Source organism: Biomphalaria glabrata, chromosome 3, assembly GCF_947242115.1.
Source record: "Biomphalaria glabrata chromosome 3, xgBioGlab47.1, whole genome shotgun sequence".
Classification (NCBI taxonomy): domain Eukaryota; kingdom Metazoa; phylum Mollusca; class Gastropoda; family Planorbidae; genus Biomphalaria; species Biomphalaria glabrata.
In genome coordinates, this window is record NC_074713.1 from 34,287,471 (window position 1) to 34,304,067 (window position 16,597).

General features: G+C 36.1%; 1 protein-coding gene across 2 annotated transcripts; it reads left to right on the plus strand.

The window, feature by feature from the left end:
* Nucleotides 1-6: 6 nt before the first annotated feature.
* On the plus strand, nucleotides 7-9,133 carry LOC106059721 (coiled-coil domain-containing protein 97-like). Of its 2 annotated transcripts, none has more exons than XM_013217410.2 (6): nucleotides 7-129; nucleotides 1,262-1,693; nucleotides 4,863-5,009; nucleotides 5,780-5,867; nucleotides 7,340-7,463; nucleotides 8,845-9,133. In XM_013217410.2, exons 2-6 carry the CDS (start codon nucleotides 1,274-1,276, stop codon nucleotides 9,062-9,064), a joined length of 999 nt encoding a protein of 332 aa, XP_013072864.1. In that variant the 5' UTR covers nucleotides 7-129; nucleotides 1,262-1,273; the 3' UTR covers nucleotides 9,065-9,133. The 2 variants fall into 2 exon arrangements, with proteins under 2 accessions (XP_013072864.1, XP_013072863.1); XM_013217409.2 differs by lacking the exon at nucleotides 7-129 and adding an exon at nucleotides 421-575.
* The last annotated feature ends 7,464 nt before the right edge of the window (nucleotides 9,134-16,597 follow it).

Here is a 16,597-nt window from a genome sequence, read left to right on the forward strand (position 1 = left end):
TTTAGAGTTATCCAGCATTAGGTTTTGTTTACACTCAAATTTTAGAGTGTGGCTAACATAGAAATACTCAATTAGAATCTATTTCTATATTATTTAACTTAACATTTGGCTGAAATATGAATATCTAATGTAGATTCTATATTCTATATCGTTTCTCTCTTAAGTTAGACTCGGTCTTACACTTACCACCTGGAAAGTGGATGTGTTTGACTTTTTGGCACCATGATTCACCATCCAATCATAATTTAAATTTTCATTCACTATTATTAACTATTAATAATACTATTAATACTATATTATTATTAATATTAATTATTACTTATTATTGTATTAATAATAGTAATAATTATAATACTCAGTATTAATATATTTATATTACTAGTAGTACTAAGTCCTAAGTTACTTTATTACTATTGACAGTATTCTGAGTATTGACTATGACTAGTCAGACTATACTATACTATTGTCACTATCGACAAGTATTCTAGATCTACAAATATATAATCTATGTATAATATAAAAATAAGTGTATTCAGACAGTCACAGTGTTACAGAGTGAGAGTGTATTAACTTTAGTAAGTTTAGTTCACTTTAGAAATGTTTAGTATTTAAGTTTAAGAAACTTCTACTTAGACTTGTCACTTGACTTAGTCTTAGTGAACTTAGTGACTTGGTCACTTAGTGCAGTTCTAGATCTAGTGTAGTATCATCTAGAGTAGGCCTAAATAATAGTAAATACTAACTTACTAACTAAAGTGTCTAAAGTTACAAGTAGACTAGTAGTAGTAGATCTAGTTCTAGTGCAGACTACCTAGTAAAGTAAGACTTAGTACTCAGTAATCTAGATCTATTTATCATCTAGTCTAGTTAAGCCTAGTAGTAACTAGATCTAGAAGTATAATAGTAGTGATTATTCAATAACTCACAGCTGTTAAATATAACTTAGACAAAGTTTAGTACTTGCAGTTACAATCTGAGTACCTAGTACTAGAAAAAAAAGTAGAAATAGATTCAATAGTAGTAATACACACAATAGTCCACATTAACATTGAGTTACTGATATTTATAAATCATTCAAGTTTTGTTTTTAAAGTAAAGTGTTGAAAAATAGGTGAAAGATCTAGTAAAAGGCATACTTTCACTCAATAACTACAATTACACTGTATGTTTTATAATAAAGATTACTACAATTACACTGTAGTTTTATGATAAAGTCTTAAAAATATTATTAACTTTAAAAAAAAAAATATTTCACAATCAGTAATCACTTTCAATGGAGTCTCAAGAAGACATAATGGAAGCAGCCATAAATCTAGAAAGTCTAGCAATTGATATGATCAACAGATTATCAAAAACTGATGCACATTTCAAACATCAGCAACGTGGAGAACCAGATTTAACCTGTGAAGAAAAGTCTGCAATCGCCAGTGAAATTCTAAAAAAAAATCCAGCCTTATTTCTAGAAAGATTTTCACAATTTCTCACCTTGAATGATGTTGAATGCTTTAAACAGTTTAGAGGGGATTACAGGATAGATTTTTATATTGATGAAATAAACAGAAGATGTGCAGATACAAGTAAAAGTGTTGTTAAAAACAGAAGATATCAAGCTCTGAAATTTCTCATGGATGAAGGAGAATATTTTTCAGAAGATGAAATGAAATGGAGAGATCCACTACTTTATGCTCAAATGGTAATTAAACATCTTTTAACTATAGTGGTCACAAAGACATGTGGCTTTGGTAGTGAATCCTTTTATAAGATTTATAGTGTAGATTGTGTAAATCTATTTGGGAGTGAAATTCAAGAGGCAAATGGATGGGGCTGAAGAGATCTTCTTCTAGCCAGCTTTTTTGCTGCTGAGCTGTGAGCTCTTTTGCAGACAGTGCCAAGGAGAAAATGTGTGCTGTTCTCTTCAGTTGTTCAGCACTGCCGTACAGAGTGTTAGTTATTTTTGGCTCTAATGGTAGTAGAGTCTGCCTAAGGTGGATTAGGAAGGGGTATTCAAAGAGGATATGGTTTACAGTTTTATAAGGGTGGGAACAGTGTCTACAAAGGGTTAGGTGTGTGGAATTTATTTTGTTAAGATAGTATTTAACAGAGTGTGTGTCCTGTTTTTAGTTTAATTAGTGTAGTCCAACAGACTAAGGGATAGGTGCTCTTTGTGGGGGAGGATTAAGTTAATACTGTCCAGTTTGTTTGGTATTGTCATTTCTTTATACATAGCTTTGCCTGTTTCCTGATGTCCATTGGTTGAGCCACTCCTCTTTGTGATTGTTGACTAACATTGACCTTAGGGTGAGGTAGTTAACAGGTCTATCTAGTTGTTCCAAAGATGACCCAACCTTTGATAGTTTATCAGCCTTTTCATTTCCCATGATGTCACCGTGTCCATGGTTCCACTGTAATGTGAAAATTGATATTTAATTTTGACATCATCTGATGAATTATGACGATTAGTGTTGTCAACTCTCTTGGGCTGGATCAGGTGCTGCTGTTAAGTGCATTGATGGTGACTTTAAAGGCTGATCCATCAGTGTATATATATATATATATATATATATATATATATGAATAGCTGTTTTTGGACAGCTTTCCATTGTTTCAAGCATGTCTACTTAGAGCTCCAGTGGATTTGATTCTTTTATTAGGATATTATTTAATAAATGTGTTTTAATGGTTGGTTGTTTGTAGTTAGGGAGTTATGTTTGAAAATCTGATAATTTTTTCTCTGTTGTTGGGTAGGTGGTGTTTTAAGGCTAGTTCATCAGTAAGTTGGATCAGAGTTCTTTGCTTTTTTTGCTTGTTTTTCCTATTTCCCTGTGTCAGTAGCTTATTAGGATGGTCATCCTCCAACCTTCTGTAACTCTCAATAGCTTCTAATGCTGCTCTGTTGCATCTTAACTTAATAGGTTCAATATTGGAGTCTATTTCACAGGCTGCTGTGGGAGTAGTTCTCATACCTCCACTGAGTAGATGCAAGGCTTGGTATTGGATTGTGTCAAATGATGATTGATAGATTTTGCTGCCAGCTATTTGCAGTTATCCATGACAGATCTGACATATCCAGTGTATAGCTGTCTTAAGGTTTTCTTTTTGGCTCCCCAGGATGTTTCTACTAGGTGTTTTACTATGTTTAATCTTTGTGATGCCTTTTCTTTTAAATGTGCCATAAAATCTTATAAAGGCAGTCTTTTGTCTAATTTTACACCTAGATATGTTGGATTTTCTTCTTTATTTATCGCTGTGAGTCTACTTTAAAAATGTAGTTTCTTTTTGCTGTTTTGTTGCTGTGACTAAAAATTGAATAAAGCAAGTTTTCTTTGTTCATTTCCATTTTCCATAATTTTGAATACGTGGAGATAGTTTGAGGGCTCTATTTAATTTGGATCTAGTCAGCACTGGATATTTCTCTGTAGTCCAAATTAAGAGGTCATCTGCATATAGTGCCCTTATTGACAGAAAAGAGGTCCGGGAGGTCATTAATGAAGATTAGAAAGAGAGTGCAGCTAAGGGCTGAACCTCGTGATAGGCCTTCTTCCAAATTTTGTTTTAATTAGAGATGGTTCTATTTTTTTAGGGATACCCTGATCCAGCTTTACATTTTTCAATGGATGCCCATTTTCTCATCTTCAAAAATAGATATCTATCAAAGGCTTGTTGCAAGTCTATAAATACTGATGTAGTTTGCTTGCTTTCGTGGAACCCTTCTACTGTATCCTGGATAAAATGAAAGAGGTTGCCTTCTGTTCTGCTTTCTTTCCTAAAACCAGCTTGTGCCTTGTGGAGTGAGCATGTATTTTCAAGCCACCAATAAAGTCGATTTTTTCTGCCATTTAGATATTGGCCTATAACTTTTTTGGGTCACATGGTGATTTAAAATGGGTATGATGTTGACTGTTCTCCATTTCTGTGGTATGTCTCCAGTTCTTCATGTAAGATTGATAAAGACAAGTATGCAGCTTTGGGCCTCTGATCCTAGTTACAGAGTAATTTTTTTTTCTTTTATTGGGTCAAGGAAATTTTCTTGACTTTAGATATTTTAGGACAGTATTGAGCTCATATAGAGTGGAGAGGGTGTCAAAAATCTGACAGTTGACAGTAGGAGCTTTTTTTTGTTTTGTTTAAAATATTGCTAAAGCCTGGTCCAGTTGTTTTCTTGGTTGTGACTTGTTGATGCTAGCAAAGTATTTATTGAAGAGTTCAGACTTTTGACAGTTTCTTGTTATTAGGTCTTCAGTGCCTTGTTATGTTGGGGGTTTGTTATTAGTTTCTTTCCTGCTAGTGGGTGCAGAAGAGTCCAAGCCTTTTGACCATCCTTGTTAAGATTTAGTTGCTCACATGTTGTGGTCCATTTTTTCTTTTTTTACTTTAATTTTGTGGATGAGATAAAGATGATTATATTTTTTATGATCAACTTTGAGATTTTCATTTCAATGTATTAATTTTTTTTTAATTAATATTGTGCAATCTAGTTCTTAGTAAAAATTCTTCTTAAAATATTTTGAAATAAAGAAAAAATAATCTGAAACTTCTAATTGATAAATGTCAATAACATTTTCATTTATTAGTTACTGTACTAATAGTTAGCTTATAATAAGAATTCAGCCAATATCAATCAAATAAAAAAAAAAATTCAAACTCAACTTGGAACTTTTCTGTATAAATATAAATTAGATTAGAAAAACTACAGTTGTCAGTTACTGACTTGTACCTTTCAGTGTCACTTAGTGGTTTCTTGTAAACTTCCTATCATTACAAACTACCACTGGTCCTACATTTATATTAAAAATTAGCTTTTAATTAAAATACCAGTACATTTCATGTAGTGCTTCTAATTCTTTTTTGTCTAAAAAATAAAGATTGGTCAATATGAAAGTGAGTCAGAGGTGACAGAGAAAATGGAACAGGAAATTGATCCAAGTGATCTCAAATTTTCCACTATTCTGTTGAAACACATGGATAATCTGACCAACAAACAACATTTTGAAATGCTGAAAGAAATGGAGGTAAATATTTATAATAGATCAACAGATTGGCATGATTTTTCAGAAATTAAAATGTTAGGTAGCATCAGAGAAATGATTACCAGTATTTGCTTACATTTACATTATTATCCAATAAGAATTGTCAGTTTAAATTTTATTATTATGCCTCTGTTCTACTTTGTTCTCTTTGTTTTTTAATTCAAGATTTGCATTTGATTTCATGAAGTTTGTATGAACTTCTTCTTCTTCTTTAACTGTCAGGTAGAGTTGAGCCTTCGGCTCTTGGAACTCTAGGCCAGCAAAAGTGAACAAGAGCTCCATCTTACCGGCCTGAATGAGAACAGTGTACACTGTTCTGTCTGACGAGTGGGTCAGACTCGTGGCAAGAGATGGAGTACACAAAGACCCCCCGCCATTTTCCTTTTTTTATACCAGGCTAACTGTGCGAGACACGCCATTTATGTAACGGCCCCTTGAGGAACAGCACTGAATTGTGACAAGGTTGTGGGAGCTTTTTTACAACTCCGTGCAGTGCAATGAGGATGCTCTCACACCCCCTTAGGCACCCCCACGGGAGTCTTGTTTTGCTACCCTTTAGCCTAATCGTTTCCTCTTACGATCGTTTCCACCCGGGCGTCACTATGAGGAAGGGTAGCATGCCAGGGTTGTATGAACTAAACATATTCTGTTTCAACATGATCTGTTTGAATAGCATAATATTAGTTCTTATTGTTCCAACTCGTAAAAAAATCAGATATTTTTGTTTTTATTAGAACTTTGTTTTTGTACAGGAAGAACAAGAGGAAGAGGAGGAAGAAGAAAGTGAGGAAGAGGAAGAAAATAAAAGTGATTCAAAGCAAAAGAGCTTCAGGCATCAAGGTACATTGAGCTAGTTACAGGTTATCTTTATTTTTTATGATATGAAATATTGCTTTGACCTATTTCCCTAGTCGAAAAGCCTCTCACTTTCTGTCACAGCCTTCCTTCCACATTTAACAATATACTCTTCTAAGGCCCTTAAATATCTGCAATTTCAGCTTAATTTGATGCTTATATCACTTGTTTGTATTTCCTAGACAGTTCTATAACACTAGACAGTTCTATAACACTAGACAGTTCTATAATGTTGGTGTGTGTTGAGTATTAAGTGTATGCAGTTGTTTTGACAAGACTTGACTTGATGAGAGTTAGGCTTGACTTGAGAGTTAGTTAGGCTTGACTTGATGAGAGTTAGTTAGGCTTGACTTGATACTAGTTGACTGAGTTAGTTTACTTATAAAATATTAGAATATAGCCTCAAAATTATGTATCAAATACTTATCAACTAAAACACACATTAATAGTCAGAATAGTCAGCTGACATTAAGCAAGGGACACTTCTATAAACAATCTAATCCAAACTTCTTCTTCATTCTCATTGTTATGTTGGAGTGTTCAGACGACTAGACCAATACATGAAATGAGATGCGCAGTGGTTTCCAAATCAGGTAGCTCTCCATATAGTTTTCTTTCTATTGGGGTGTTTTGGGGCCAGTGTCTTATACGGGCCTCTTGGTAAAGAGAGCAGTTTTGGAGGACGTGGTCGGCATTCTCTGGTGATACTCCACATGGGCAGATTTCACTGGTTCCAATTTTAAGCTTCCGGTACATGTGTTGTTGCATTCTGTTGTGTCCGGTCCTGAGTCGAAAGATTAGACGTTGGTCTTGTCTGGATAGCTTATAGTAAGCATCATCTTTCTTGTGATTTGGATGAGAGCTCGTCCATTTCTCATTTATTTTATTTACATTATCCAAACAAAAACAGATAATCTGTCAAATGTGGATGTGAGTCCATTGTCAAACTAAGTCCAATGTTTGAGAAGTAAACTAAATCCAAAAGCCTTTTACAAATTAATACGTCTTTCTAATTCCAAGTCCCAAGCATAATTGTCTTTATTTTTGTCCACATTCTATTTCCGCTGCTTATTTTTATATTTTGTTAATTTTATTATGTCAGTACAGTATTAATTGTGCCATATTAATTAAATAATTATGGGCCAAAAATCTCTAAACAAATCTATAATAGTATACATTGTAAATATATATTATGAGTATGTACTTTTTTTTTTTTTACTTCAGATCACTTTATGATATCCTGAAAAAATCAGCAACTAACAGTTTTTGGATTTTTTTCAGGATATCATAAAATGGTCTGAAGTAAACAAAAAAAAAAATTTTGGGCTCATAAATAGGAATTTTTGTACCATTTGAATTAACTCTCTATATCAACAACAACAAGAGTATCAATATTTTACCTAGTAATGTTGAATCTTTTCATTTTCTTATAAATTTTATTTCATTCATGTCTGTAGATATCAACACTAGTAACAATGTGGATGAGATTTCTAGTGTTGAGAAAGCCTATCTCAGAACTGAGTTTTTAAGAATCATGCAAGAAAGATTTCTATCTGGTGATGACTCAAACTTTGATTACAGGTAGTAAACAAATTACCTTTACATCGCATGCCTCAGATTGCAAGGTCTGAGAGAGTGTAATTACTTTTTTTTTAGTATACAAATTACCTTTACATCACCTGGCTCATATATTGCAAGTCCGGAAAGGGGGGGGGGGGGGTACTATGATGTACAGTTCTAGAACAAGTTGTGCTTCACCTAATGTGTCATTGTGCTTGTGCAAAGAGCTATGTTATTGTTTCTGAAACTTTTACTAGTGAACTTTCCACTGACAAGAAATTTCCAGGTCAATACTAAAGTGTGAGAGGCAGGCTGAAGAGCATCTATGTATGTAATGAGCTTGATTTTCATAAGATCTATCGCTTTCAGAAAAGGCATCTTGTAGTGGGCATTTTTTTGTTCATGCAAAAGATGTCAACAGAAATTGGATCATTCTTATGTAAAAAAAAATAAAAAAAATGTGTAAACTCTAGAATCCCATTGAAGAAGATGTATTGAAATGTCATCTTCCAAAGAATGTTTTGTTTGATCTTGCTGCAGGCACCTATTTAATAAATTGATAATAATGTTATTTTTACTTGATCAGCACTCAAATATGGATTCATGACTACAATCCAAAAATAACATTTTTCATCATTGAAAAAAAAAAGGCCTTCGCATGTGAGAAACACAGGGTATGGTGTTTGGGTTATTTACACATTATACTCTTATAGAAGCACATCATCAGCACCTTTGACGTAGTGCAGAGTTCATTTCCAAGACTAACAGCTTCAAAGGATACTAAATGTTCATAGCAATAGTAATAGATGCTTGGCAGACCTATTTCAAATCAATATAGAATACCATTTTGAAATTACTAGATTTTAATAGGCATACTAATTGTATATATATATATAGTTAGTCCATCATGGTTCGATGATAACCACTTTTGTCATCCAGGGTGCTGAGGGCTTTGCAATGCTGTTTTGTGTCTCCTCGTGTGACAGGTGAGACCTATGTGAGCCTGGAATGCTCGACTGCACACTGGATTTTATTAGGCCTACTAATAGTAAACACTGTATTAAAAGGCATTACATTCTTAGTAGGTCTACACCTTATAGAAAACTTTTTTTTTTTTTTTAACTTTGACATCCTCAAGCCAAAGCCTTCCCCACTTTGTTCAACATATGACTAACCTGGCTCTAGCTCAGATCTTTTAGAGAAGGCAAGAATTATTTCTCTGTCTAGGAAATTTCAATTCACCTTGCTCCAAATCAGTTTAGGAAAGTGAGATGGTTCACTAAATGAACTGTTGGCCACAGAGAAAGAGTAAACTTCCTTAGAATTTGAATATGAACTTTCTCATTTTGTTATTAAAGCATTGAAATGATTTCAGCATGGATATTTTTATTTTATTGAACAGCAAAGTGGACAGCAATGCTGATTATGATGCATTAGACATTGTGAGTTATGATGCAGAGGAAAAATACTTTGATGCTGATGGTGAAGATGGTGAACAAAGTAGAGACTCATCCCTAAGTAGACAGCTGGAGTGTATTGAGCTTGACAGGCAACAAGCTGATGTAGAGGAGGAGGATTACATGAAGTTTGTTCCTTCAGAGGATGTCAACAAAATCACATAACAGAAGATTAAACTTTTTGTTTCAAAAAGACTTGTAAACTTATTTGAAAATAAAAAATATATAAATTTATTAATTGCATTGATTGTAAATTTTGCTATAATGATTTTTCATTCAAAAATCATAATGAACATAACTGCATATGTATTACGTAATAATTTATTTAAGATTTCTTCCAATAGAGAAGAAAGTTTCAGACCAAATATAACTTTTGTAACATAACTGAAATCATAAGTACCAGTAAGGGAAAAAATACTGGTGTTACACAAAGTCTATAAATTAATTTTTTTTCTTTTACAATTTATCTTTTTTTTTTTTGTTTTGCATTATAAAATAGTTACAGATCTTAAATATGTTAAAAAAATATTAAAAGTATTGTTGCATTAAGTTTCTATTTTTGAATTCACATGAGATATTTTCATTTGAAGTACAAAGAAGTGTGCAACAATTTAACAAGAAAAAGTGGGGGGAGTCATTTATTGAAAGTAATTTTAAGGCAGACCCCTCTATAGTTTTCAAATATAAATTATGCTTGGTAGCGGAAACTTTGTTGAATTCTGGCTCTTACCCAAAGACTTCCAGGTCAATATCAACAACAGAATTGGACTACCTGGTCATGTGGTGTGCTCTGAACTGTCGTCTGGTTGGTCCGAATCCTGCCTGCTGCCTGCAAGAGGTTTGAGCTAGGATGTAATAATCTGAAGTAACAATGCAAACATGTGAAGCAAACAAATAACTTGATACTCTATATCATTATGTGTTGTTGTTTTTTTTTAATTGGAGAAGGGGGAATCTGAAATGTTTTCATTTTTAACACATGAAGAAACTTTCTCAGAACATAGCAGTTAGCTGAGTTCCTTAATCAAACCTGAGATAGGCTATTGTTACCAGATATTCAGAGAAAGGAAGACCTATGCTCCTTTCTGAAGTCAATTTCCTTCCAACAGGCTTTGGTCTAAGATTTACAAATGTCCAGCTTTTACTCTCTGTTCTTTATTACATTGGCATTATATAATGTCCAATAATCTAATTCAGTCTTCAAATTTTATGTTTTAAACACACAAACACAATTATAGATAAAGTAGTGTCATGCGTACAGTACATGGGCAGAGCCAGGGGGAGATTATGGTGTTCACACACACATAAAATCCCCACAAGGGGAGGAGGGATAGAATTCTGTGATTTCTTTTTGTTTTAATTTTGTTTATTGCAGGTGACATTTTAATGTTTAACCATCTGCACTTACCCCAGCACTGTCAAGTGGGATTGAGGTTTAAAAAACCTCCTCTTCAATAAAACCTATAATAAAGCAAATGACAGTCACCTTTCATAAGCTGGGGGGGAAGGGGAGTTTTAAACCCATAATTCCGATTATGAGTTTAAAGCCCACAATTCAATATAAAACAAACAACAGTCACCAAAGTCTATGATTACCCAAGAGGGGTTTGAGTTTAAAGAAGCCCTCCAGAAGGTTTTGAGGTTAACCCCCCTTCCTTCCTCAATATACAACTAAAAATACCATCGCCCAATTCTATGAGCGTTGCCAAATGGGTTTTTGGTGTAAACCCTCCATCCAGATAGTTTTAAGTTTAAACCCCCCTCCAGAGAGTTTTGAAATGAGTTTAAAACACCCCAAAAGAAGGTTTTGATGATAAAGAGGGTTTTTAAGTTAAAAATCTCCAGAGGGTTTTGAGATTAACCCCCCCCCTTTTTTTTTCCATAGGGTTTTGAGGTTAAGAACACTCTCTTCAATATAAAACTAAAATAAACTCCAATCACTAAATTCTATGAGCGTAGCCAAGGGAGGATTAAAGATTATCCCCCCCCCCCCACTCCAGATAGTTTTGAGTTTTAAACCCCCAAAAAGATGGTTTTGATGATAAAACTCCCCTTTGGATAAAAAATCTAAAGCAAACTTCAAATTCCATGTGAGTAGCCTAGAGGCGTTTGAAGTAACTCCTCCCCGACTTCCAACAACAGGAAAAGAAAAGCTACAATCAGGGCCGCCGCGAGAGGTGCGTGCGAAATTAAAAAATGCCGCCCCCTTTCTTTACTTATAGAAAAAAAATCCATTAAGACTGAGTTGGACACTGTACCAAAGGTGCCCTTTGATTTTAATCCATTTTTTGCAGACCATTCCTTTTTCTTAATTTCATATTCGCATCGTTAAATTGTGTCCCTCGAGTAGAATCATGCACAATGAACAATTTCAGATATACGTGAATTCAGAACTCTTTGAACTTAGTTATTTTTTATTAACATTAAAAGCTGATCTCGTTCATTCGTACTCGCTTATCTTTGCGACGATGAATTTATGATTGATGAGCTGCAGTGGGTATATTACAATGATCATGATCTATATACTATTCCTCGATAACCCTGACGATCTAACAGAGCAGTGGCGTAGCTACCAATGTGCGGGTGGTGCGGGCCGCACAGGGCACAAAGTGGAGAGGGGCACCAAAATTCCCCCAGCGTGTATTAATTTCCTATTTCCCTGAGCGTTTCAGTAAAAGCGACTAATTGTATGGACACGCACAAACTTAAACTACTGTATTTAAACATGAACTAACGATTTATAAACAAGTCATGTTGCTATTTTGTTTCATCTCCTTGACTATTTCTTCCATACAATGTAAGTTATAGAACAGTTTGAATCTAATTTACTAGATTTATTTCGGACACACAGTAGGCCTACATGTTGTTACTGCACTGATCAATGCTCTGTAATATAAAGAAGAAGAAGAAGATAGGCCAACCTTTTTTACTTCATTGTTTATCATGGGCGTAGCCAGGATTTTTTTTCGGGGAGGGTTTGGGGGGGGGGGGAAATCCCCCCCTGACACCCCCCTCCCCCCCGCGGAAAAAAAATATATGTGTGTGTGTGTACATAATTAATCTTTATTACATTCTAACCCTTTCGGAAGACGTTCATTGTTTATTGTAGACTCCCCGCCCTTGCTAGCAAGGGGGTCTGGGGGAGTTCGCAGCGCTCCCCAAGCGCGGGGCGAAGCCCCGCCGCCGAGCACTATTTCTGGTATTGAAAGCCAACAAAATGCATATTCTGAGGTATCTACAGTGCATTATCTTGCTATTAAAAAGTTTTATTTCAAAAACCTAATGTGCTATTCTTACTGACTTAAACCCTCTCGCGCCGTTCGGCGCATTTTCCGGCAAGCTGTTTCCGCAACTCTTATTTTGCGTAATTCATTTTGTGTGAGAACATGTCCCGCAAAACCTCATGCGACGCTCTGTCACAACCTTACTAAGGATTCGACTCTCAGTTCGGCATATGATTTCTTTGATTTAGACCCGATCTCTATGACTGACTCCTAAAATCTGTCTTAGTCATCTTTGTTGAGACACATTTAATGATTTTCAACAGAAGACTATTCACACTTTATTAATGGAGCCCAAGCCACTGGTAGAAATTTGTAACCTTTCTTGACTACGCTCTTGGAATTACATGCCTGTATTTCGCTTTAGATTTTATATAGAAAAGGAAAGTTTTTTCGTCAAATCATCTGTTGAGGGGTTTTAAACTAAGAAATCTCTGGATTTTTTTTGTTTTGTTTTTAATTCAAAACCCCATTTAGCTACGATCATAGAATTTGGTGACTGTAGTTTGCTTTAAAATAATATTGAAGAGAGAGGTTTTCAACTCTGGAGGAGGGGGATTTTAACTCAAAACCCCTTTGGCTACGCTCATAGATTTTATAGTGTGTAATTTGCTTTTTTTTTATATTGAAGAGGTACTTTTTAGCTTCAAACCCCAACTGGAAGGGGGGGGGGGGTTAAACTCAAAACCCCTTTGGCTACGCTCATAGAATTTTGAGTGTGTAATTTGCTTTTTTTATATTGAAGATGGGGTTTATCGTAAATTTTGGAAGGGGTTTTAAAATCAAAATCTTCCTCAACTGTGCTGTTGGAATTTGGGGATTGTTGTTTGCATTTTTTTGTTTTGTTTTATAGAAGAGGGGAATTTAACTGCAAAAACCACTGGTAGATGGTTTAAAATTCAAAACCCCCTGTAGGGGGGTTTAAGCTCAAAGCCCCCTGGTAGAGGGATTTGTATCTCAAAACCCCCTGAAAGGGGTTTTTTAAATCTCAAAACCCCCTGGTAGGGGGATTTAAACTCAAAACCCCCTGGTAGAGGGTTTTTAACTCAAAACTGCCTCGGCTGTGCTGGGGTAAGTGATGATTTAGTATTAAAATCTCACCTAAAGTAAACAAAATGAAAGCAAAAATCAGTCACCTAATTCCGTTCCACCCCCCCCCCCGGGGGGGGATTTCATTTCGGGGGGGGGGGGGGGTTGAACCCCAAGAACCCCCCCCCTGGCTACGCCCATGTTGTTTATTATATAGTTCATTGGTTTAATCTATATATTGAGTTTACAAATATATTTCTAAACTCTAGCTCTAAACAATTGTAATAGTTTATTCATTTCTTTATGATTCTTTATAGTTTAATTTGGGAAATAATTCTATTGTAATGTCAATATTTTTAAATAAGCTAATCTTTGTTTTCTACGAGTTTTATTTTAACTAAACTAGTTAATTGTAATACTGTAACGTAAAAAAATTATGAACAGTGCTCAAGACTGACTAGTCTAGCTGGCGCCTCGCAACCCTTTTAAAATCAGCCAGAGAAATCGGCATCTCTGGTTCTGTCCGGTCTGGGTAGACTATAAGGGCCCCATACCCAGATCTATCAGGGTCCGTCATTACCGTTCCATCGGTATAGCAGAAAATGGCATCTGATGGGTAGGACTTTAGTGTAGCTGATGCCAAGTTTTGGAATATGGCATGCGTTAATCGCCTCTTGGTGGCTCCCTCTTGCCCTATAAGGGACATGTTTATTTGTGGTGCCGACAATCTCCTCCACTGAGGGCAAGTACTAATTCTTCTAATAGGAATTCTATCAGTGGAGAGCCCAGCTTAGACAAATTGGCCGCTATGTGGAGAAACGATCGCATTTTTATGCGGTTCCTCTCTCTCCACTGTTGCACTAATATTGTGGTGAGTAGAATAGAGTCGCCCCTTTTGTAGCGCTCGTAGGCCGTAAGTACCGTCCTCTTCCTCCTTAGATTTAAAGGGGCCACGTTTGTTAAGATTTCAGCAGCGTTCGTTTAGCTTGTCCGAAAGGTGCCACAAATGAACCTTAGTGCCTGTGATTGTACTCGGTCGAGTGATTCGAGAGCAGTTTTACTAGCATATACTTGAACTGTATAGCTGTACTCAATTTGTGATCTGACTGCCCCTAAGTACAATGTGCGTAGCATGTAAGCTTTGGCACCCCACTTTGTGCTGGCCAGCTTTCTTAGTAACGCTAATTTCTCCGCTGCTTTTCTTTCAACATCCTGGACGTGCTGGAGCATTGACTACTTTCTATCCAGGGTCACCCCTAGATATTTTGGCGTGTTTTCACGTTGGAGTCGCAGCCCACCGAGTTGAACTCGAATGGAGCCTTAAGAATGTCGATCCCTAGGCTGAACAGGGAAAAGGTCGTTTTGGCAACGTTTATCTGAAACTGTCATTTGTCGCAATACGAGAAGATGATTTGGAGGTCTGCTTGTAATGCCGCCTGTATTTGGTCGGCTTTCTTCCCGGTTGACCAGGGGACAATGTCATCCGCATAAAGCAGTTTCTTTGACCACACTGAGGTGCGTTTCTTAAATTTCTTAAGTCTAAAGAAGCATCGAGACAATTTCAAGTCACATCATTGCCAGAGTCCACCGACTATAGGCAAGCTGTTATTGGGTATGAATTAACTGAACAATTAAAAGCAACAAAGCAAGATGAGACGGTTATCATTGAATCCAGAAAGAAATGATGAGGCCGACATCCTGAATGATGAAAAAGAAGAAAATACTTCAATACCGCAGGTTCTAGAGACTAAAGGACAGCACACAAGCATGTCTTTAGTACACTCCTCAAAAATTCATACTGAAGAAGCTGAACCATCAGACAGTGAAAACAATTCAGAAAAATTGGAGATTGGCCAGATGTGATCACAGATAATATTCGCATACACCTTGTCACTGAAGGATCTGAAACAGTTCAGCGTATGGACAGTCAATTCAGAGAGAAGTATAGACATCAGCAAAAGGAAAGGCTAGAAAGCTTTCAAAGGCTTGGTTTTTCCGGCAAATGTCAAACGGCGAGAAAGTTCTTAGAAAGTGGATGTGTTATTCGCCGAAAAAAAAAAGAATCCTTATTTTGCTACCCCTGTATACTCTTCTCAACAAGATCAAGTACCAAATCTTCATTTAAATCCAAAGATAGATTCAATGAGTGGTGGAGGTTATCCCCGAAAATAGAAAAAACATGAGACCAGCAGGGCTCACATTCAGTCATCGCTTGCTTGGAGGGAACTTGAAGCTCGCCTGAGAATAGGGAACAATATTGACAACAAGGCCCAAGATTTGATTATACAAGAGACGAAAACCTGGAGAGTTGGTAAAATTACTATCAAAGTACGATCCACTCTTGAGGGAGCATGTGCTTCGAACTAAGCTTTGTTCCAGACCGAATTCATACATGTCTCCACAAATACAAAATGATATTGGGGGATCACGCTAAAAAAACAAATCATACAGCAAGTAAAACAAGCCAAATATTTCTCTATTATTTTTGACAGTACATCTGACATCTCAAAGCTGGATCAAACTTCCCAAATTTTACGGTACTTTGTCATGGATAATGACGGGGTGCAGGTTCGTGAGTATTTTTTGTTGACTTCATCGACACAAAGAACAAGCATGCTGCTGGAATCGCTGAGATGATTCTAGAGAAACTGCGTTCGGATGGCTAATGGACTGCAGGGGTCAAGGCTATGATAATGCTGCGGTCATGAAAGGTCAAAACTACGGTGTCCAAAAACGTATTCTAGAAGTCACTATTCATTGCCTGCTCAAACCATTCTCTTAATTTAGCAGAAATTCGAGCTGCTGAAGCTGAAGTCAATTCGGTAACATTTTTTGGTACACTGGACCGTTCACACTCCTTTTTCTCAACTTCAACACACCGCTGGGATATCCTCATCAAAATAACCGGAACTAGCCTTAAAAGTTTAGTTGAGACCCGCTGGAGCGCCAGAGGAGAAGCCATCAAGTTGGTTAGGGATACATTTTCTAAAATTATAGAAACTCTGGAGACATTAACAAGCAGAGATGAAGCAGATGGATTATTAGTTGCTATTCAGTCTTTTAATTTTCTCACATATCTTGGATTTTGAGCTCCTGTATTAACTGAAATTAATGATGCGCAATTCTACCGTCAAAAACTAGGATTGTCTATACGAGACCGCTCACTCAAACTAAAAACATTAGAGACATTTTAAAGTAGTAATCGAGAGGACATCGCTGAAGCCAGCATTACCTTTGCCGAAGGCGTGTGTATAGATCTAAGAATCAGTACAGAACCTCAAAAAAATTGGCCATAAGAAAAAGATGCCTGGTGAGAAAAGTGACGACTCTGTACTTACACACAAAGAAGAGCTACGAAGGGAAATTTTTTCTACCTTGGACAGGATTG